Below are 24,134 nucleotides of genomic sequence, written 5' to 3' on the forward strand. Positions count from 1 at the left end.
AATAGTTAAGAATCATTTGAAATTAGAACTCTATTCAGTTCCATGCAAAAGATCTCTGTTGCATGGATGAAATATCTCACCTCTAGTTTTGTTTAGGCAGTTGATCTGATTAACAGCTTTTTTTTTTTTTCTAATGTGCAAAAGATTAACTTCAATTAACTCTAACAGTGGCTGAATTACCATGAATTCCAAAGTAGTGTGGTCGGAATTAATGAGATTTTACTATATCTTGCCCCTGCAAAAAAAAGTCAAGGAAAGGGAAAAGTAAAAGATGAAATGGTAGGGACTCTTTCCCCAGCTATAACCTGGTAGAACATTTTCTGTAAACCAACCTTTTCTACTTCGACTACTTAGAATTCAAAGTCTAGAAGTCAGTTGCTAGCTCAGCTAAATGTCTCAATAGAATAGGTAAGGGTCCTAGAATCTTAAGTTGTTCCCTTTATTACCTTTTTCAAGCAGCATCCTCTTTGTTGTTATCAAATGTGCTGTTACTGTTTGAATGTGATTGAGATGAATGAAGGAGACTCATGTAAGATTCAGACTTATATAGAAACACAGATACTGTATCTTTTGTCAAGCATTGGCCTACATACTGAAATTCAGGCATCAGTAGCGTTTGTCACTGATGTTTCATGAACTCTGTTTTGCTATGACTTGCAGATTTAAAACACCCATTATTTAAATGCCACATTATTTAAGTGCTAACTTTTCTCCACTAAGAAAAACCCCAGTAAAAGGAAAGAAGCTAGGATCTGCATGCCACTCTGATAGCTCATTTTCTTGTTGGCCTTGTGACACCACCCATAGCTGTGAAGTTACTGGTTGGTGCTGAAAAAGGTGGCTGTGGGTTCTCAAACAAGAACTGTGCTTGTGCAGAGCTCAGAGAGGTGGAAATAGGGAAGTCAGTAAACAGAATAGGCCATATAGTTCTTGGCAAGTTCCAAAGATGCTCCAAACATGCAAGACGCTTTTCTTTTAAAAAAAAAGGGGGGGGGGGCAAAATAGGCTGAACACATCTCTAAAAACAGTGTAATTTTGTGAGTGATTTGGCAGTTCAGATTTGCAGAAGTGAGGCCAGTGTGGCTCTTTTCAAAAAGTCTCTATCTCCAGCAGTACATTATCACGGTCTACTATCAGCTCAAAACTTTGTGTCTGAAAGTTCTCACCCTGGCACTGTCACTGACTGCCCCGGTGACCTCAAGCAAGTCATTTAGCCCCGATTTCCTGTTCTCTCAAAGAACCCTGCCTGTGCATCCAAATTCACCCTCATTGTCACTGTTGAGTGGACAGAAAGGAATCGTCCACGCAAACATGCACACAGCAGCCTCAGACCAGTGTTTAAAAGCATGGGAAAGATAGCATTAATCTTTGTTTCCGTTTTCTCCCTGAATCCGTGAGATTAGGGGTTTTTCGCTTGCCCTGCCGTTGAAATCTGAAACCCTTGTAGAGGTGGCCAGGTTTCCTCTGGAGACTTGAAAGAAGCCATTGAGAGCTGTGACAGTCAGAAGCCTCACATCTGAACTGGTTAGGGAAGACCAGAGGTCAACTTTTGTGCTCTTGAAAGCTAATTAAATAATTTCTGACAGCTGGTAGATACAGACCTCAAGACGGAGCAAGGGAGAGTTTACCTCCCCTCGTCTAATGATATTTTTTTGTCCCCTGTGACATTTATCAGAATAAGCACTCAATGACTCTCACACCCAGAGGTCTTACGACTGTTTTTATAGCCTGCCTCACAAAGGGGCCTGACAATACAGAATGCTTAAAGGTTGTCATCAAAGTCAGAAGCGGAACAGTTGCAACAACTGCAGTTTTCATGCTGAATCAGAGAAAAGCAGATTTTCAGTTGGGGGAAAATATAATCGAAATAACTATCTTTGTGCACGTGTGTGTGTTTGTGTGTGTGTGTGTGTGTGTGGTATGTACATGTACTTACGCCTGATGAAAATCAGACACACGCTTGTACTTTGTTAGTAACTCTTTCCCTTTGATTGGTTTTTAGTAAACTATTTTGGTAGATGCTGTTGCCTACTTTACCAGTAAGACAGGAAGAGTTTGAATGCTTGAAAGAGAAACCAAAAGAAAACCACAAGAGAGAAAGAGGTGTGGAGGATGTTTCTGCTTCAGCCTTAAACACACAGACTGAGTGAGAACAAGCTAAGAGATGTCTATTTCATCCTCTCTCTTTACAGAGAAGGTGAGCAAAGAGCACACTCAGAAAGAAAACACCATCCGGACGACCACCAGGTAGGCCACTGTGGGGTCCTCTCGGAATACCCCCTGTGGGAGTCATCAGGCCCGCATCACAGTTTGAACAGCATTCCTCAAACCTTTTTCTTTCACTGGGTTCAGAAGTCACCCCCTTTCCACCGTTTTGGGTTTAACTTTGGTTGGTGGAAACAGTAGGGAAAGCAAAGGACCCCAAGGGGAAAGACCAATCATAGTTATTAAACATCTGAGGGTGTCACTGTGCTGCAAGCTTTCCTTATGCTATTTTTTTAAATCCCTTACAATGATATTGTGAAGTGGATATTTATTATCCTCTTAGGCTAAAGTTTCCTGACTTGAGGGTTGAAGCGGGTGGCCGGACTGTGACTGGGAGCTGGGTCTGTGTCTCAGGGAAAGCCTCACTCGGTTGGTAGACCAAGTTCAGCTGTGTTCCTCAGGAGCTTTGCGCTGTGAGCTGATCATTTGTCATCAGGAACATCCCACCTTTTCAACTCACGGCATTGTTAGGAGAGCAAAAATGTAGAAGAAAGACAGTGCTTTCAAAACTTGCAGGAAAACTGATATCACTAACAACTGTAGGTAAGGAAGCTTCCCCATTTGCCAGAGGAGTTTTAAGAGAAGGTTAGCCAGGGGGCTGCCTGCCTGTCTGCCACCCTTTCCAAGCCTTATAACCACCCAGATCTGAGCTGGCAGGCAAGTGCCAACAAGCGCAGACACCATCACTGGAAAAGGAGCTCTGGGGAGAGACAGTCTACCCCTTGGAAGGCTTTTTTTTTTGATGTATTTTATTTATCTCTCGGACATGCCATGCGGCATGTGGGATCTTAGTTCTCCAACCAAGGATGGAACCTGTTCCCCTGCATTGGCAGCACGGAGTCCTAACCGCTGGACCACCAGGGAAGGATGTTTCTCCCTCTTGGAAGGCTTTAAGTCAAGGAACTTTATTTCCTGAGAAAACTTAGATTTTTCCTTGTGGGAACTGTTGATGGATTTCAGGGTTTTAATTCTTGGGGCAGAAGATGTGACAGGAACCAAGCTCCGAGCATCACACAGGATGCTTAGAGTATGCGGGAACAGTGCTCCTTTGAACCTTCACCTGAGCTCGCTCTTCTTTTTAATCCCGTGAATTGAAATATGGGACTGGCACATATCAAACAGTGATTAAAAGAGAGCCAGCTTGCTTTACACAGGGTTTGTATACTGTTAGGGACAGAATCTGCCTCTAGCAGAACCCAGGCATGGTCTTGGCCTTGATCCATGTGTGAGTATACAGATGGGAAACTAGTCTTGCGACCTGATCTGGCCTGTGCGTTGTGTTGGGAAATTGGACTTGGGGGTAGGGAAGTGATTTTGTCTGTTCAGTTGGATGCCCAAATAGGAGGTGCGAACTGCTGGGCGTTCCAAACTGCCTTCACCGTGCAAGCTTGTTGTTCAGTCACTAAGCGTGTCCGACTCTTTGTGACCCCATAGACTGTAGCATCCCAGGCCTCCCTGCCCCTTCCCCATCTCCCGGAGTTAGCCCAAGTTCAAGTCCATTGAATCAGTGGTGCTATCCAACCATCTCATCCTCTGCCACTCTCTTCTCCTTTTACCTTCAGTCTTTCCCATCATCAGGATCTTTTCCAGTGTGTCTGCTCTTCACATCAAGTGGCCAAAGTATGGGAGCTTTAGCATCAGTCCTTCCAATGAATATTCAGGGTTGATATCCCTTAGGATTGACTGGTTTGATCTCCTTGCGGTCCAAGGGACTCTCAAGAGTCTTCTCCAGCACCACAATTCGAAAGCATAAAATGTAATCTTAAGGCTATTTTTTAAGTATCTGTGCTATGTTCATCTATCTAAACACATGAAATTGGCCAGATTGGTAGACATCGAAAGACAGCAGATTAAAGATAATAGGTGTCAATTTTAATTTGCTTTCATAGGCTTCCTGAAGTGTCACAGGTCAGGTTCCCTAGACGCAGAGCCTGAGACAGGATTCTCATATGGGTGTGCTCTCAGGGTGACCTGCTGGGGTGCAGTGGATTGGGAGAGAGAAGAGGAGCTGAGCGAGAACGGGGTGTGAGCTGGGTTCTAGCTCCAGTTTCCTTCCACGGAGAATTCTGAGACACGGATTGCACCACAGAGTAAATCCTGGCTCGAGGTAAAGGAGCCAGCTCTTGGTATCCCCTTATTATCTACTAATTCAGCAGGGAATGTGTGGCCCACCACTCCAGCCATGAGGGTGGTTCTCGCTGTGACCAGCCAACACTCCCAGCACCGTGGGGGTGGGTGCACGGGTGCATTAAAGGTGATTTGGGCAGGACCCCAGCAGCGTCTCCTTGGAGGTGTCCTGCTGGCTCTTTAAGACTACATGATGATACTTATGTAAAGGAAAGGTATGCTCAGAGACTTTGTTACGGCATGCTTTTGAGATGTTCCCTGGGAAGAGGTAAGAGAAGGTTTGAACTAGCCCCAAAACAAGTGAAATATGCCTCATAGCCTCAATTCCCTTGGCAGGAGCTGGAGCATAATTATAGGATAGAAAAGATTTTTTTAAAGCCATTTGGCAAATATGAAGCAATCCTTAAATTCTCCTGTTGCTGGGAGATTATGAGTAAGAAGAAATCCAAATCAGATCTTTTGCCCAAAGCAAAGGAAAAGATGCTTCCTGTGGGCCCCCTACCCGACCCCATGATGTAGCATTCAGAAATCAGTGTTACAGATTTCTTGGTTTATTGTTCTTTGACAAAATCCTTGGTGTGTTTTTATTTTTCCTTTGAGTGGGCAACTTGCCCAATTAGCCTCTCATCAAAGAGATCTCTTTTTTTTCCCCTTCTCACCTCACTACTTAAGGTGGAATAGAATCAAGCTGCCTTGTGCCAAGAAATCCTCTATAACCTGAGTTACTGATAGCAGAAAAAAGAAAAAAATACTAGTTCTATCTCTTCTTTTTTGATTCCTGTTTTAGAAAGAACTATGTTTTTTTTTATAAGAAGTTTGCACAAGGTCAACTAATGGGGGTTATATTTTAAGGTATGATTTGTGATACTTTCCAAAGCGATTTGCGTCAAGCCTCCAAATTTCCATATCTCCTAATTTTTTTAAGTACTAAGTGGAACATTTGGTTAGTTACCTGATTTCCCATGTTTGGTTTCCTAGAAGAAGCTGACCGTCCAGAAGGACCACTAATGATTGAAGTCAGAGTTCGGAGTTGTCCATGTTTAAGGGTTCCTGGACACATTTGAGATCTTTCCTTATGAAGGGCAGCCCTGGATGCTGGCCTCAGTGCAGTATTAGGATCAGGCACTTCCAAATGCCAGTGGTTGCCTGAGCCCCTCTACACGTTGGGGTCTGCTCTTGAGGTCTGGAGATCCAGGGGAACCAGAGGGGAAGAGAGATGTGCAGTGCTGAGGAAAGAGGCTGATTCTCTACAATTCTCTCCCTGTCCTTTATCAACCCACAACTTCCACCACAGTTGATTATCGTTATTAATCTTCACTGTAATTGCAACCACAAGAACAGAGGAAAAGTGTAGCAGCCCAGGGTGAGACACTCAGTAGCTTGGCATTCTGATGTGTGCTGGTTTACCCAGGCTACAGGAAGCCCATCCCATAAAGGCTGATGACTGCACCCCTCTCCTCATCCAGTCCCCCCTCATCACAGCTGTCCACTGGCAATTCTCTTTGTCGATATCTCAATTACAAGATGGGAGACATGGAAAGAGAAAGTGATGTTAGACAACATTCCTTGTTAGCTATTTCATAAAAGAGGTTTTAGGTAAATACAAGGGTTGAAACCAGTAACTGGCAGGTTTCTGGATCGCTGACTCTCAGTCTCATTTTTCAAAACCTCTTACAAAGGAAAATTTCAAATATAGGCAAAAGCAGAGAATGTCCCCAGGATAGAGTTTAAACAATTAGCAGTTCGTGTTAGTTCACAAATGTCTCGTCCATCCCTTCGTTTTGTTCTTCCTTCCCCTAGATTATTTTGAAGCAAATCCTAGACATCATTTAAAGAACTAGATTGAAAATGCCTTAAAAAAAACCATTCTAATAACTTAGACTCAGCCTTTTAAATTAGGATCATCTTCCCGAAAGCAAAGAAGACAGTCCACCAGGGCACCCCATGTGGCCAGGCAGCAAAATCAATCTGCTTAGGAGCTGGGATTTTGGATCATGTGGTCCTGCTCACCCATGACTTGACCTTACCCTTTTTCCACCCGTGTCTGTGCCCTCCTGGGGGCACCTCCATTGAATCATTCCTTCAGTTGGAGCTTCACAGTAAATGCTAAAACAGCAGCTCTTCTGCCTGTTTAACCTTAGAGTGGAGAAAATTCAATCTAAGTGTAAAGAAGTCTCTGTGTCCCCTTTGAGATAGCGTGTAGCATTCTTAATGCCATTCTGCCTGACAGATGAGATGGGCCCGTCCGGACCCAGGAGAACAGAGAGACTGGAGGCTTAAGAGACTAATACAATCTTGATTTTTCGATTTCCTTTCCCGGCACAACCCTAGGTTCTGCCGGGAGCAGATAACCAGCTAATATGATCATTTGTAGATGAAAATATATGAGGCATGGTATCATAACCAGATCCCAAAGTTTAATGGAATAAAAAGAAGCTCTACATCTTCTGACATGGACCATCACCCAGCCAGATGCTGGATAAGATCGAAGTAGGAAAATGGAACCCTAGAGTAAGAATCAGATAGCTCCTGGCAGGTGAATTGGACATGCTTGATGTTGCGTAACACCATGAACTTCAAACAATGGCTGCCAAGAACCTTCTCTTGGTTATTTGTTCTCTCTTCCCCATTAATAATTCAGTGTCCATGGGGATATCGGATTGCAGGCCTATGAGAAAACCTTCTCACACCTGGCTTGCTCTGCTCCAAGAGCCAGGAAGTATTTACCTGAATAGTTTTTTTTTTTTTTCCCCTCCATTACTAGATGAAAAGCAAAAGTGGGAAAATCAGAAAGGTAGACTCAGATCATGCTGTGCCAACCAATATTTAATTTGCCCAATTTTCAGAATTTGAAATGCGGGCTATTTTTCTGCGATTTAGATAAAGCCACTTAGAGTGTTTACTAAAAGACATATGTACTTGAAAGTGTCCAATATAGAATTTGCCTGGGTGGTGGTTTGGATGCCTGTCCTTAAATATTTATGAGTCAGTAATAGAAATTGCACAAATTGGTTAGAGTGCGATGCACTGCTTCAGTTTGTACAATTTCCCCTTTTCGTTTTTTAAGAGGCGTAAGAGAACAATGTTCCATTACCTTAAAAAGTAAAAGATTACAAATAAAGAACACTGGATTACGTGGAAGCAATTAAGAAAATAAACAGGAAACAGAGCAAATGAAATTGATATTTGAGTAGCTCTGCCTAAAGTTGCTTTATATTTTCTGACTTTAAAGGCATAGAACTTTGTTTCTGAAAAATGAAAATTGCTGCTAATTTCACGGGGTCCCTCTAGTTAAGACTTTTAGTGGTTTTTTTTGGTCAAGTCAAGGCTGTTGGTGGGCCATTGCAAATTTTTAAAAACACCCTTCGTCGAGACACTGCCATCTACTGGAATGCTGTCTTAATAAATATGTAAATCTATGATGTCTGTGATGTTGAATACTGATCCACCCCCAGGTAGGGCTTCCCTTATGGCTCAGCTGGTAAAGAATTCACCTGCCATGCAGGAGACCTGGGTTTGATCCCTGGGTTGGGAAGATCCCCTGGAGAAGGGGAAGGCTACGCACTCCAGTACTGTGGCCTGGAGAATTCCGTGGACTCTGTAGTCCATGGGCTTGCAAAGAGCAGGACACGACTGAGCGACTTTGACTTTGACTTTGACTTTGACTTTCACCCCCAGATAAGGTGCCTTTGTTCAGTGCACAGCCTGCACCACTGTCTGTAGCTGCCCTGACATAAATGTTGACTGCAGTGTTTTCCATTGGCAGTCCATCTTTTTCAACTTTTCTTTGAGTTTTCCTTTTTCAAAGAAGTTAAAATCCATCCTTAAACAAGGGGTTCTTTGTTTTTAATACATAGAGCTGCAGACTACTTTGTGCCTTGCTGCCCTTTGAGATTTTTCCCCTTCTCCCTGCGCCAAACCTTCCTCCGTTCTTTTCTCTATGCCTGTGCACCGTTGTCCTGTAGGTACCACGCCCTGCCATTCTTCCTCCCATCTGTGGCCTCTCCATCAAGCCATTCCAGTTGAGGCACTGTGCTTCCAAGACTGCTAAGGTAGTGTCACTGTGGAGAGGCGAGTTTCAGTCTTCCTTTCAAGGATCTGAACAGGGCTGTGCCTTTCTTTTCTTCCATTTCCATGGCCTTCTTCATCTTTATTTCTGCTGGCTTACAACGGCGTTCTGTGTGTGGAGCCCAGAGCAGTCAGGAACGAGATGTAAATCTGTGCGTCTCTGTAAGTAGACATCCTTCTTCGACACGGGACATGTGCCATGCGGCTCAGGCACCACCTTCCCTCCTGCTCTTCTAATTTGGGGTTTTCCCTCAAGGGCCTCTCCATAGTTGTTACTAGAAATATCTCCAACAGCCCAGGGTTGACCTCTGTGAGGGGGGCAAGCCCTGGTGGACAGCACAGCAGCCCGGGGCCCCTCCACATTTCACAGGCATTGCAGTGAAATGGGACAAGGGTTCTTGCGTTACTGCAGAGACGACTGAGTTCATCTGTGCTCTGCTCACCTCGGTAGAAGCCCGTTGTCCTCGTTCGCGAACAAAGTCGGCTTCCTGCAGGAGAGCCGGCTCCTTCCACAAGCTGACATCTCACAGATCTGGACATGCAGGTCCACTTCCGTGGCTGTGCCTGGCTCTGGCTCTGGCTCCCCGGGGTCTGGCCTCCCTGTCTCCGCCACCGTCGACAAGGCCTGGCATTGTGCTCCTCGTCCTGAGAAGTTTCCTGGCTCGGCCGTGGATGAATGCTCGAGTTGCAGCAACAGGCATTGTTCCTTGAAAACTTGGTGTTAGGTTATACGGGGTAGAAGCCTGCATCCAGGATACACTTAACTAGAAGTACTTTTCAGAGAAGAAAATTTAAGAACATTACCAAAATGTATTCTTCGTAAAATACTGTACTTTTCTTCTACAATATTTTAAACAGTCTTTTTCTTCCATGACTTTCAGCCTTCAGCGGCTGAAGTCAACTGATATTAATGGAATCAGATTTTAGATAACAATTTCCCTTGCCCATGTCTTTTACAACTGCTTCAGTTATGTCATCCTTGGCTTATTCTTTAAAAGACTAAGAGTCTCTTTAAAAAGAAAGAATTCCAAACTGTAAAACTTATTCATTTTTTAAGTTTTAAAAAATAACTTTTGTTTCCAGAGAATGTAGAAGGCCATAAAGAAGAAATAATAACCACTTATAAACAATCCTGCTACCCAGAGGCAGCCACTGACTGCTAGGTTGGTGGTGGGTATCCTGGTTGAATTTTTATCTATTCATAGATGTATACTTTCCTATCAAAACTGGATCCTACCATATGTACTGTTTTATAATCTTCTCTTTTACCTAGTTATATATTTAGAACTTCTTTTCAGATCAGTAAACATAACCCAATATTATTCTTTTAATATTTGCATGTGCCCTAATTTATTTAATATGTCTCCTTAATTATTGAGTATTAAGGGCTTAGTTTTATTTTCCCAAGTTGTTGCTAATATAAACAATGCCAGGATAAATTGACTCAAGAAACATGCACAGTTTTCAGGCTTTTCTATGAATTGTCTTAATTGATTTTCAAAAAGTTGAATTTACTATTTTACTAGAAGCTAAGACTTTATTTTGGGGGGCTCCAAAATCACTGCAGATGGTGACTGCAGCCATGAAATTAAAAGACGCTTACTCCTTGGAAGAAAAGTTATGACCAACCTAGATAGCATATTGAAAAGCAGAGACATTACTTTGCCAACAAATGTCCGTCTAGCCAAGGCTACGGTTTTTCCAGTGATCATGTATGGATGTGAGAGTTGGACTGTGAAGAAGGCTGAGCGCCGAAGAATTGATGCTTTTGAACTGTGGTGTTGGAGAAGACTCTTGAGAGTCCCTTGGACTGCAAGGAGATCCAACCAGTCCATTCTGAAGGAGATCAGTCCTGGTTGTTCTTTGGAGGGAATGATGCTGAAGCTGAAACTCCAGTAGTTTGGCCACCTCATGTGAAGAGTTGACTCACTGGAAAAGACTCTGATGCTGGGAGGGATTGGGGGCAGGAGGAGAAGGGGACGACAGAGGATGAGATGGCTGGATGGCATCACTGACTCGATGGACGTGAGTCTGAGTGAACTCCGGGAGTTGGTGATGGACAGGGAGGCCTGGCATGCTGCGATTCATGGGGTCGCAAAGAGTCGGACACGACTGAGCAACTGAACTGAACTAATGAGAGAGAGAATATTTTAAAGGTCTTTGATTTATCATTAAAAAAATTTTTTTTGGCCAATTGGAAGGTTAAAAATTATATCTTATAGTTAAGACCTTTTCATTTATTGATTTCTGGTGATATCAAGCATTTTGTTCATGAGGAGGCATTTTTATTTGTTTTTATTTTTTTCAATTTTTTATTATCACATTTTTCTGTCTGGTAGTTGGTCTGGGTTGAACTTTTTGTTTGATTGTTGATATTGAATTTTTTTATTATGAAAAGTTTTAAAACAAAGTGAAAGAAATAATACAATAAACCACCATATCCCCACCACCCAGGTTGAAAAAATATTTGTTACACTTATTTCACCAGTCTTTTTCTCCTTATATTTTAGATCACATGCAGGCATGACATTCACTCTCACATTCTTTGAGATATGTATCTCTAAAAAATAAGGGCATTTTCCGCAGTACCATTGCATACTTTATAAATTAACAATACGTTTGATTGGTTTATAATTGCTAAGAAGGTTCAGTTTGATTGGCACCAGCCAGGTATACAGCCATGTGAATGAGGAGGAAAAGGAACCACATCTTGGCTTTCTTACCACCTCCAAAAATTAAAGAAAATTGGGGGTCTGTATGGGTAGCTAAATGATGGAGTGACCTTGGCTCTCCATCTGCCCACAAGCCCCTTAGATACCCACTGAGTCTGCAGTGCCAAGTCTCAATCTGTAGATAAATGTGGTTCCTTCAAGTTTTACTCACTGCAGTCCTTCTTTCTTTGAAAATGCGTGCACCCAACATGATGAATGACCGGCTTTCTCGGCCTAGTGCATGGGGGTCATAAGAAGGTTTCTGTTGCGTCCCTTTTCAGCTTGAATAGGGACCGTGCTGTTTCAGATGTTCGAGTGGTCCTCAGGTCAGAGACTGGCAGTTGTTTCTCATCTCAAGCACTCTGCTCCACCCGTGTCCCCTGACCTGCCGCCCAGGGTTCTTATATTCAAATAAATAAATAAATAAAATCGCTTAAGAGTAAGGGTCCTTGAGAGGGACCGTGTACGTGAATGCCATTAGACCCTTGTGTTCTTTCATTTTATATTACCTTTTTAACTGACCTCAAAGAGGTTATAACAGGGAAACTGGCAGTGACTTTTCTATCTGAAATGTTGATATCTGGGCCCATTTCAGAAGAAGCAGCTACGCAATCTCATCCAAAATGAAATGAAGGTCCAAGGGAGCAATTAGGATGACCACATAGATCACGATACTGCAGCAAAAGGAGGTTGCTGCAGTACCAAGGTTGCTCAAAATCCTCTTACAAAAATCAGTAGAACTTAGCAGTTAATATATTTCAAATACCATCATTTTATAAATAAGTTACAAAACATAGAGTTACATAAACCTATGCACAAGAAATAGCAAGCATCCGTTATTATAAATTATTAGCAAATGCCCAAGGACAGTACCATTTGAGAAAAAAATAAGCACTCCCTAAAGAAAATTCCATTAATCATGAAAAGTAAGTTGAAAATGAAATAATGTCATTTGATCATTTTTTTAAATGGTGTACGTAAAAATAAAGTGTGGCAGTGTTTTTGTAGTTGTGAACATAGTTTCATGCAAGCTAGTCTAGCTTCTCAGAGGGTTTCTTCTGACCTTAAAGTATTTGAGGAAATGTTGAGAACATAGTTATAACTAATCCAGATAGTTCCCCTTATCTTCAAATAATTCTTCCTTTTTCGATATGTTTGAAAGCTTTTTTAAAAAAGGAAACTACGATGCTCTGTGTTCTGTGTCAATGACTATAGCCTATTATTTGTTGGCAAGGTCTCAGTTTTATTGAGAGAAAATGTTTCCGGTTTGTTCTCATTTCCTTTGGTTTCATGATCTATCAGTGGAGATTCCATATAGAAGTTACTGGGATCCATTTCAGTCTGCAACATTCATATCTCACATGGTCAGAAGGTCCTGGAACTAGAGTAAGATTTATTCTGGGAAGCATTTAGCCCGTCAGCCTGTCTCTGCTTGAGGCTTCCGGAGGCATAGAGGATTGTTTCCTTGACCTAGTGCCACCTGCTCATTTTAAAATATAAATGTAGCGAGTCACTCTGGGGTATATATGTCTCAAGGTCTATCTAAGTAATCCAGTAATTCAAGGTCTAATTAATTAAATAATTCGTTAATTTGATTATCTTTAAAATACCAGTACAATCATTGTAGACAAATATATGGAATTCCAGCTCTTAAAAAAATTAACCTGATATATCAGTACAGAAAACTAGTAGTTCGGTGTCCTGACTTGAGAGCTGGGGCTGAGTGGAGACTGAGGCAGCCCTGTTACCAGGAGAGGCTTAGGGCCATCTGGGGAGGTAGCCCCGGGGCAGGTGTGTCCTGGGAGGCAGTTCGTGGCTGCAGAGAACTTTGCCTCCCACAGAACTTTTCCACCCCAGAAGGGGACTTCTGGCTCTTTCACAATATACAACTTCTCCAAAATATATAAGTCAGATCATCTGTTCTTAAAATTTCCTTAAAGCAAAATAAAAATTAACTAACGTTCTTTTGGACATATTTTACCCAGCTCTTGGGGAAAAAATCCAGAAGCCCCGTTATGTTGCGTGACACATAGCTGAAGAGATCATTAAGTACTTTTACCAGAAAATAGTTGCTTGGCTTCCCTGGTACCTCAGGCAGTAAAGAATCTTACTTGCAATTCAGGAAATCTGGGTTTGATCTCTGGGTCAGGAAGATCCTCTGGAGAAGGAAATAGCTACCCACTCCAGTAGTCTTACCTGGGAAATCTCATGGACAGAGGAGCCTGGCGGGCTACAGTCTGTGGGGTCACAAAGAGTCAGACACAGCTAAGCACCTAACATTTTCACTTTTTGACTTGAAGATACATCATCTATTTATACTGATTGAAGAAAATTTTGTCTATGTGTGGATTGAAGGCAGAATATCCCTTCAGGATGACTTGCCCAAAACTCTTACATTTAATAGAAATAAGTAGATTTCTATTCTATAAAACAATCCTGAAATAAGTAGATTCTTATAGATTCTGAGGACAAATTCATTACAGAGCAGTCTTTTTTTCTTGCTTAATCTTTGTTTTCTATTTGCTATCCCCAGGCTCAATCCTTAAAGTCATTACTGTTTCTTTTAGAAGGAAAGAATTTATTTCTTCTCTGTTGCTCCTTTAAAATTACAGTGCCGTTTCTAAGAGTGAAGTTTTTTTCCTTAACGCTCTCTTACCTACTGTATCCACTTTCTTTTCCTGTTGCTTTCTGCTTTGTTTTGCTATCATAATGGGAGTGAGAATTCCCCTTAACATGTTGATTTCAGTGGTGGCCCACGTAAGTAGCTGGGTCTTCTGTTTTGCATGAAGCTGAGTTCCCTGTTGGCATTCATATGTTAAAGGTGGAAATACTTGTGCCACTTAGCAAAATATATCACTCTTTAGGGCCACAATATTTTATGGACCCTTCTATTATTTGTTTTAAATCTTTTCTTTTTGCAGCCCTGGGCTGTTGACGTCACAGCCCATGCCACTGAATGCCTGGAATTGTCCAGTCACAGTGACACCAGTGCCATTTCATGTTTAACTCTTAGACTTTCTGCAGGAGAAAAATCAAAATATGCATTCATTGTCCCTTTTAGTTTTGTCCAGAAAAGAAACTTGAATAGGACAAATTTTTTTTCTTTTCTTTTTTGTAAACATTATTATTATTAAAATATGTATTTATTTAGCGGCACTGGATCTTCGAGGCAGCGTGCATGATCTTTAGTTGCAGCACAGGCACTCTTTTAATCCAGTGGCTAAGACTGCATGCCCAGTGCAGGGAACCCAGAGTTTGATTCCTGGTCGGGGGACTAGATCCCATATGATGCAACCAGGAGTTCACATGATACAATGTTTTGTCTTTTCTAAGTGACATAAGCCAGGAAAAGTCATGGAGGAGGTGGACAGTTCTAAGTCTGTACCAGCGGCTTCCAGACGCAGTGTCTCAGTATCCATCCAGTATCTATACGCGTTAGCTAGTCTTAGAGTGACTTGTCATTGTGTGAGCCCAAAGGGGAGATGAGATGTTAGATGGTGATGTTGTTAATTGAGAATAAGTGATGATTCCTTCCCCCACAAGGCATTAGTTCCTCTACCAACTTTTTACCAAAAATATGAACCAGAAATACATCATTTTCTGGATACATTTTGCCTTTTTTCCACTTCCTAAACTCTTTCTGTTGGAGGGGCTTTTTCACAGTGAAATGACTAAACGTAGTTGAAGCGAGAACTGTGCGGCATTCACAAGCCAGCTCCTTTTTTTCTGGAAGAATAGTGACCATCTAAGCAGTTGAACAACAGTGCACACGTGCCTCAGAGCCGAGTACACCACAAAGTCTGCAGTTCACTGTCTGTTTTCCTCCCTGGAAAGTGCAGACCCGGTTCATCCTGTGTTAGGCAACCTCCTGGGCCTCCCCTCTCTGCCCACCAGCCTCTCCCACCATCCACAGAGCCTGCAGCCTGAGCGAGGGGCCAATATGTCCACCACAGAGCTGGGCATCCGCTGAGAGCACATGGGCTTCTGCACTTCGCAGACCTGTGGGGCACAGAAGGAGAAAGGGGGCTTGAGAACCACCATCTCCACATTCTGAGAGTGACAGTGCTAGGAGCTAAGCTACAAGTACAGTGTCTTCTGTCCTCAGAGCACTGGCAGAGTTAAAGACCACCAGCACCGCTGTAGATCTAATCCCGTTAAGCCAGCCCAGGTTATACAAGGCACACTCCCAAGTTTAGTTTTCCCTTCCTTCTCCTCTGCCTGAAACACGGTTGCCAATCTAGGAGACTGCAAGATGAATATACCGACATCGGTGTGGCCATATTTCGAGCAGAGATAGAGGTTTCCGAACACCTGATGCCCTGCTTATGCTTGCCTCTTTGTTTGGGCTTAATGGCAAAGATGAGCTTGCCCTGATGCCCTGAGAAGCAGTGGGTATAGGCAGTGGGGCGTGTTTAGGATTGCAAAGTGATCAGGCTTGGCTTGCAGAAGTTTCTTTAGAAAAAGAAAGTTTTCTTTCCTGTAGAAAAGGGGCATGTCTTCCCTTCTAGAGAGAAGTAAAGGTTAAAATCATTTTACCGTGTTCTGTTTCTCAGCTGAAAAAGCCGTTCTTTGGTTCCCTGGGAGCCTGCCTACTGAGATGGTGCTCCCATCGTCCTTCCACTCCCCCTCCTTCCGCCGTCTCTTCCTTTTGTTCTCTTGGTTCCACGAAGAAGCCGTGATTCTGTATTGTTCTTGTGTTCCATAGATGTTAAGAGATCAAGCAAAAGGCAGTGTAGCCTAGCTTAGTGGGCAGAGATGGAGAATGCAAGGCCCATGCGCCTAAGTTCAGATCCCGTCTCAGCTCATGCGCATGGGCAGCCACTTACCTTCTCTGTACTGGAGTCATCTGTAAAATATGGATGATAATAATAACAATGGTGGCAACCCTATAGGGTCCATGTGAGGATGCAGGGAAGTTAATACACACAAAGCACTTTGCTGCTGCTGCTGCTGCTAAGTCGCTTCAGTCGTGTCCAACTCTGTGAGACCCCAGGGACGGCAGCCCACCAGGCTCCCCCGTCCCTGGGATTCTCCAGGCAAGAACACTGGAGTGGGTTGCCATTTCCTTCTCCAGTGCATGAAAGTGAAAAGTGAAAGTGAAGTCACTCAGTCATGTCCGACTCTTAGCGACCCCATGGACTGCAGCCCACCAGGCTCCTCCAGTGCCAAATACTTAGTAAGTGATGTTGTGTTAATTGCCATTTTTCATTGAGCAGATACTAAGCTCAATTTTATTGAGCATGTACTCAGAACTTTGATATGAAAAATCTTACTTAACCCTTTGAAAGTAAAAGTGTTAGTCACTCAGTTGTGTCAGATTCTCTGTGACCCCAGGGACTATAGCCCGCCAGGCTCCTCTGTCCATGGAATTCTCCAGGCAGGAATACTGGAGTGGGTTGCCATTCTCTTGTGCAAGGGATCTTCCTGACCCAGGGATTGAACTCAGATCTCTGGCATTGCAGGCAGACTCTTTACCATCTGAACCACCAGGGAAGTTCCTACTTAACCCTTTACAGCTCACCTATAAAGATGATATTTTAAAAGCTCTTTTCCAATAGTGAAACTGAGTGTGAGAGAATTCCCTAGTGGTCTCGTGTTTTGGACTCTGCGCTCTCAACTGCTGAGGACTCAATCCCTGATCGGAAAACTAAGATCCCAAAAACCTCTTGGCTGAGCCAAAAAAAAAAAAAGTAACTGAGGCTAGAGAAAGATTGTTGACTTAGCAAAGTCACTTAATCATTAAGTGACCAGTATGGAATTCAGACTCAGATCCTTCTGATTCCAAACTCAGTGCTGAACCACAGCACTCCCAGTGTGCATGGATCTGAATGCCGAGCATTGCAGAGCGATCTGGACTGAGACTGATGCTCTGTTAACGATGTATCTTCTCTTTCTCGATAAGATCTTACACCAGGCTTCAGCTGCCTTGACTTGCCGAAGTTTCTCCGTCAATTCCTTGCCCCTCACATTGCCAGTCCTTTTGTGCTTTTCCAGTATCCAGCCTGACTCCCTTCTAATTCTCCGCTCCCTCAGGAGAAATCTTTTCTATACAGAATAAAGCTGGCCTCCAGGGTAGAAAATTATTTGGAAGGTTGTTTCCCTCAGCAATTGACTCAATTTCTTTTGAGCAGCTGGGTGGTAATAGGGCTTCATTCCACACCTGGCTGGAAATCTTAAGAGGACACATGAAGACTCAGAGCTAGCAGAACCTAAGATGCTCTTCCCAGCATGCAGCATGGCACGCTCCGCTCTGTTCACCCCCGAACCTTTGGGGTTGGTCAGAAATGTTCCTGTGGTCTTTACCTGACCTGCTGCTTGAACAGGTTTTCAGCCTGCCTGTGTCGAGGCCACCTTGCGAGTCACCACGTCCCCTGCTCTGGCCACCTGCCTCATGTTCTCGAACTCGCCGGACAGAGCTTCCTGAAACTGAAATCGCATTTCGTGCCCCCTTCCTTAACACACTGGCAGGATGACGAAGCTGTGATCCCTGCTTGCCATGTGCTCACCCCACCGCGGCTCTCGCCTCATCCCCCTTCGCAGATTGGCTTTGTTCTCTCATTGTGCAGGGGACATGTCCCCCGCCCTGTCCCCGCCCCCAGAACCCTGACGGCGCTACTCTCCATTCAGCTGTGGCTTCTGCAGCTGTTCCTGTCCTTCCAGGCCAAGCCAGACCCCCCAGTTTGACCCCACGGCCCCTCTTCCACAGCCTTAGTCTAGTCGGAGTGCCCACACAGGTCTTGGAGCCCCTCTGCTGTTTGCACCTGTAGCCAGTTTTGCTGATGTTATCTTTCCAGTGCCTGGCACACCCAGGCACTCACTAAATGGTTACAGCGACACTGATGGAAAGAAGGCAATGCATACCTTTCTCTGTGGCAAGAAAAGGTGATACTGCTAGATACCCTGAGGGTCCCCTCTTGGGATTCTTGATGTCCTCTAAGGACGTGTCTGCATTTCAGACCAGACAGTTGCGTGAGCTTCCTGAACTCTCAAGTGCCAGGCTCATTCCAGTGTAACTGAGGGCACATTGCCTGACCTTTCCCTGGGCCCTTGGGCCCACTGGTGGTTGTCCCCAAGCGATGTTCCCAAGTGACCTGTCCACTCGGACCTGAGGATATCATTGTCACCTTGTCTAGAGGCTTCAGAGCTAAGGAGGGGGGAATCGTGAACGCCCACATTCTGGGTCTGACCAACAGTCCTCCAAGGGCTCCACCTCTTTAGAAGTTCTTTGACGATTAACCAGTCATCCCAGCAGTCCATTGACCCTTCATTATCAGGGTAACCTTTTCTTTATGCATTTTATACAAGGAAACTTTATACTTTTTGTTGATTCATAAGGAAAGGGTAATTAATTTATGCTCCCCTGGGGGCTAGACAGAGATACAGATACAAACAGCTTATGTTGATTGAGCACTTACTGTTTGCCAGACACTGTGAGAAACCCATTCCATGCACTAGTTGGCTTAGTCCTTGTGAGTAGGTGTAGATCTGTTCTCTTTCCGCTTTATAGAAGAGAAACGAAGGCTCAGAAAACTTAAGTGACTTGTGCAGGGTCACACAGCCATCAGTGGAGGACCTGAAATCTGGACCTAGAACTGCTTGCTCTCAAGTGCACGCTTTTAGCTCCCACGCTGCTTTGCCTTCCTCGGGTTTTAGGGTCACTTGCAGGTTATGAGATGTTTGGCGCAAAGCAGCATGTCTTCCTGCTCCGTATCCCTGACCAGCCTGTAGCCAGTTCACTTTCTAAGCCTATTTAAACTGTTTTGTGTTTAAGATGTAAATAAAAAGCGTGGCACACAAAGTTGCATCAAGTCTAGCCTAATAGTCCTGTGAAATTATATTAATTGTGTTCTACTTTTAAAAGATAGGTATGTCTTCCATTTTTATTTTGATGTTTCCTTTTTAACGTTTAATAAGTTACTCATGGCCCGTTGAGCATGTTTAGAAAAGCAGTATCAGTCTTGGGGGTCCTAGGCTTATGTGCCCCCAAATACATTCCTTCCTGATCCCTGCAGGCTGTGCGCCTCTGACTTTTCAGCCAATCAGAGCCTTTGGTGGGGTGAGGGGCGGGGTTTCAGAAAGAGCGTGGGTATTTCCCTCCCTCTGTCTGCCCCCTGCAGCTGCTGTGGTTCCAGCTTCCTGCTAGGCAGGCTCACCTTGCCTCCGGCTTCCACCAGGTGACCAACTCCCCTTGGGCTCCATTTACCTCTTCCTTTTGTCTCTCCAGCCTTAGGATGGTGGTGACTTCTTGCTCCTCCTATCTCTGGACTGTACTGTTTTCCTCTAGGAACCTTCCACCCCGTGCACCCAGTTCCATCAGTGAAATGGTCTCTGTTGTAAATAAATAGGGCTTTCCTTTCTCCATGTAGGACTCTGTTGTATATTCCAGTGTTCTCACACGTGATTGCAATGCAGTTTGTTTTGGAGGTATGGAAAATGGATGATATGATTGGGTTAAAATCCTCTGATTAAAAGCAGCCAGAGTGTTTGTGGTCACTGTGAGTGTGGTGTTAGGGCAAAACCCTGCCTGGGGTGTCTGGTGTCTAGCTCTAGCTGAGTCACTAAGGGAGTTTAGAATCACTCAGGTCAGAGCCTCAGTTTCCTGGAAAATGAAAGTGCTCCTCGGGGTCCTTCCCAGCAGCCCCATTAGCTGGCTGTAAACTCCTTCCACACCAAAAGAGTTGTAGGATGCAGACTCAAGTTCCCGTGGGGACCAGCGGGTCATTTCCATCAGCGCGGTGCGTCCTGACTCCAGCCATCTGCCCTTCTGAGACAGGCCGTTGGTCCCCCAGGGACCAGGGGACAGAATGTGGGTGAGCTGGGGCCGCTCTGTCTCCGCCCTGGAAAGAACCTCAAACGGGCTTTTCTGACCTGACCCAGGAGCTGTGTGTTCACTGGGGCACAGCACACTCACAGAGCATATAGTGCAGAAGTACAATATACTGCTCAGCTGTCCTGACTGTGGGTCTAACAGTGTTTCAAAGACGCTGTTTCATATGTTCACCTTAAGTGTAAAACCAGTAGGCAGAGTATACAGATGGCACTTGTCTGATGTAATATATTTAATTTTTCTTCATTTTAAGCACAATCTTGTATTCTCTAAACACCATTAAAAAAAAAACTTTATCTCCCATTTGTTTCTGTGTATGCGTATATATTGGGGGCATGGGTATCTTACATAACTTTGATTTACTAAACTTCCCTCCTCCTCCCCCACCCCCAGCCCTTTCTTTTCAGAAGATACCTTTAGACAATCACCATTCACCTCCAATTCAAAAGACCTGCTGCCCAGTGAATCTGTGCTTCACGGAAGAATATCAGCTCCAGGTATGGAAAGACTGTCGCTTTTGCTTCTACTATTGGTTGCTTGAAAATTACTTTTCTGAAATGCGTGGATTTTCAGATATGTTTAGCTCATAGGTTGAAGGTATTCATATGAAGCTTGGTTTTTGAAAAGAGGGAGAAACTCAATTTAAATAGCCACAAAAGTTTGTTAAAAGAAAATACAGACAGTAATAAGGCTATTCTTCTTTGCTGCAGGAGCTTATTGTTCTTGACCAGCTGATGCTTCATTCGTAGAGTGAATTCCTTTGAAAGAGCGAAGTATAACCTGGAAATAATTTGCTGTCAACGTTGTCAGTATTTTAGGCAGGCAACCGGGAAGATAGACGAGGGTGAGGGCAAGACTGCTAATCGCAGACAGGGAAGGTCATGACCCCGGGGGAGTGTGGGCCACCACAAAGACCTCTTTGGTTTCCATGGCAGCAACACAGCTTGTTAAGACGCTCTTGCCACCCAGATATTGCCTCTCTTCTTAAAGGATCTGCATAGATCGTCTCCCTCTCCCTTTGCCACCTCAGCATCAGTGCCCAATTTCCTTTTCATCGCTCCCTTCCACAGCAGAAGGAAAGATGTGCTTGCTCTCCTCTTACCAACAGCCTGGCAATCCCTCAGGGCTTCTGTGTGCCCTCTTAGGGTTGTCATGAAATGAGAACGCTTGAGAACCCCTGTCCTAGAACCCACCCTCCCTACCCACTCCCCATCACCATCCCAACACCAGACCAACAGCCAGGAAACTTTCAACTCCCAGAAACTGAGAGAATTGCAGAAGCTCTCAGTGGCCTCTGCACCCATCCATTTGTCCAGGAGAAACAAACAAGGCCATGTGTTTGCAGAAAGGGCTCACAGCAGGGTGGTTGGCTGGGGATTCCCACAAGAGTAAAGTCCAGGGTACCCCTCACGTGCAAGGAACCCATGTCATGGATGCAGACGGCTGCAGAGCTGAGCGTTTTTCGTTTCAGAAAGAGCCGAGTTGCATCTTCTGAGATACTGGCTGGTGGTTGTTGGAAGTGGTTCGTGACAAACCATAGGGAAGAAGCCACTCTTTGTCATTCTTTAGTCTTGTGGTGGCAGATCTATTTCTCCTCATCTCCAAAGGGTCCCGATACCTGCAGGCTTGTTAGCCTCTCAGGGCTATTCAAACGCCATAAATAACATGCTTACACAAAAACATATTACATAATACCTGGTTCTGGAGGTGGAAAGAAATTCTGCTTAGTTGATGTCTTCATTCTCAAACAGGGGCTATTTGAACTACTGTTTACTTCCCACAGTGTCATTTTGAATAGCTATCTCCCCGGTCCCCAAATTATCACCCTGCTGTTAAGTTGATGGATTGTGACTTTCTAATGTCAAAATAACTGCCTAGGAATTGCCTGTCAGAGTGCTGTGACCCATACAGCCAGCATCCTGTGATGTATATACAAGCCCTGCATTGCTGGCTTAACGTTTGGCTTGGCTATATTTTAAGAAGGGTTTATTAGTCAAGTTACAGCTCGACCTCAAAGAGTAATATGTTTACCTCTGTGTGCTATGTTGAGGGGGGAGTGGAGAGCTTCCTGCGATTTGCTTGACAGACTTTTATTACAAATTAGATAAACTCACACTTTAAAAAAGTTAACTCTTATTTTGAGGGGAAGAATCAGCACAACTTGGGTTTTTTTAATGCAAATCCACATTCTGAGGGATAACTCATCTCTGCTCTTGAAAGAGTCTTTCTTTAGGCAGAGGATAAGCAAAATGACTATATTTACGTTTTGCCAAAACAGACCATTAAAAGGGGGCCTTTTGTAAAATGTGCTGTAGAAGTGGAGTTAAAATTAGAAAAATTAAAAGTGGTAAAGAGAGCCTGGTGACCACAAAGTTCTCAGTATCTGCTTTGAATGATATGCTTTGCTTCATATGAGGTATGTGTCATATCTCTTTGAAGATGTGCTTTGTAAGAAAAGACCTTGATAATTTGGACTAATTGTGGAGAAAACCAATCTAAACAAAGGATTTTGCAGTATGGAGACTGTTCAAGAAAATGTGTCTTTGACATCTGGACAGTGATAAATGGGCATTGTATGCCACCTACTTGAGCTCCCCAATCCCTTACCCACAGTTCTGAAATGAACAATATTTTGAATAAGTTGCTTGGTGGCAAAACCTAATGGGAGGCTATTTATAGCCTTTATGTATTATGCCGAGGGTGAAATTCATACATTTTTTTGCAGAAATATCAATGTGCTTGATGATGAAGGCCCGGTGGAGTGTAACATAAAATCATGTCTTATGTACCACATTATCACCCAGAAATCAGAAGAAATGTGAATCCCAAAATGTGTCAGACCTCAGAGGTCTCAGATAGATATCATAAACCTACGTTTATTCTGGGACTTTGATAAGTGCAGTGCTGGGAACAAAGACATTTTGAAGCTACAGGTAAAGATCTTAAGATTCTAGGGTATAAGAATCATGAATTCCTGTAGAAAATAGAAGGAGTTGCCCAGTGGAGATGCTCTGGTACCAGGTTAGCATTGTTGATGAAGGCCTGTTGTTGTGGTTCAGTCGGTCAGTTGTGTCCAGCTCCGCGATCCCATGGACTGCAGCACGCCAGGCTTCCCTGTTCTTCACTATCACCCTGAGTTTGCTCAAACTCATATCCATAGAGTCAGTGATGCCATCCAACCATCTCATCCTCTGTCGCCCCCTTCTACCTTCTATCTTTCCCAGCATCAGGGTCTTTTCCAAAGAGTTGGCTGTTCACATCAGGTGGTCAAAGTATTGGAGCTTCGGCTTCAGTATCAGTCCTTCCAATGAATATTCAGGGTTGATTTCCTTTAGCATAGACTGGTTTGATCTCCTTGCTGTCCAAGGGACCCTCAAGAGTCGAATGAAGGCCTGGATTTGAGAAAAGAAAGAGGGGGATAGGACAGGCAGGCAGTAAGCTAGTCGACTAGTTTGAAAGACTGGTTAGCTTTGTTGTAAGCATGTTGAGTTAGGGACTGATGGTGACTGAGCAGAAATGGGGAAGCCAGGAAGGAGAAAGCCTGCTTTAGTGACTAGGCAGAAGATCATTGGTTGCTAGTATATAAATAAGAGCCTCAGCATCCTTAGACACCTTCTCTTGGGTAATTTAAACGTCACCATTAAAATATTATTTCTATTCTTTATTTACTTAGCAAACTTCTTGCCACAGATCATGCAAAGATAAACATCAGCCTGGAGAATGATCTCAGATTCTCAATTAGTGGAAACCATAATTAATGAGGTTTAATGTGCCTCGTCCAGATCCAAGAAAGCCCTCTGCAAATGCTGAAAACCCCTGGCCTTCATTCAACAATATATATTGGCATGTATTTAGATACCTCTATCAATGGAATGAAAAGGTGTCTCCCAGACGCCTTTGGAGTGAGACCACGGGGCAGGGGAGTATATCACGAGAGAGGATCATTTAAGGTCTGGCAGCTCCAGGCTGAAGGGGTGCAAGCAGTAAGTGGTGATTGTGCTTCAGCTCCGTGGAGAACGAAGCGAGCGATGTGGGAGAAAGCAAAGTGGGGAGAGATGGTAGCACCGTGGATCATGGGGAGCGCGAGAATAGCACAGTTAACTAGGCATTTGCCTCCGGCAGATGGTCTCTGAGAC

The 24,134-nt window shown here is 43.9% G+C and overlaps 1 protein-coding gene across 3 annotated transcripts in view; it reads left to right on the forward strand.

Annotated features, from left to right (window-relative positions):
* The window catches only part of ZNF827 (zinc finger protein 827), a 188,377-nt gene that overhangs the window by 100,850 nt on the left and 63,393 nt on the right, over positions 1 to 24,134 (forward strand). For all 3 annotated transcript variants that reach the window (XM_040250427.1, XM_040250426.1, XM_040250428.1), the window contains exons 7-8: positions 2,193 to 2,247; positions 20,392 to 20,495. In XM_040250427.1, the coding sequence (XP_040106361.1) occupies positions 2,193 to 2,247; positions 20,392 to 20,495 (159 nt within the window). The remainder of the gene's footprint in view (positions 1 to 2,192; positions 2,248 to 20,391; positions 20,496 to 24,134) is intronic.

This window comes from Oryx dammah, unplaced genomic scaffold (genome assembly GCF_014754425.2).
Source record: "Oryx dammah isolate SB20612 unplaced genomic scaffold, SCBI_Odam_1.1 HiC_scaffold_12, whole genome shotgun sequence".
In the NCBI taxonomy this organism is placed as follows: Eukaryota; Metazoa; Chordata; class Mammalia; order Artiodactyla; family Bovidae; genus Oryx; species Oryx dammah.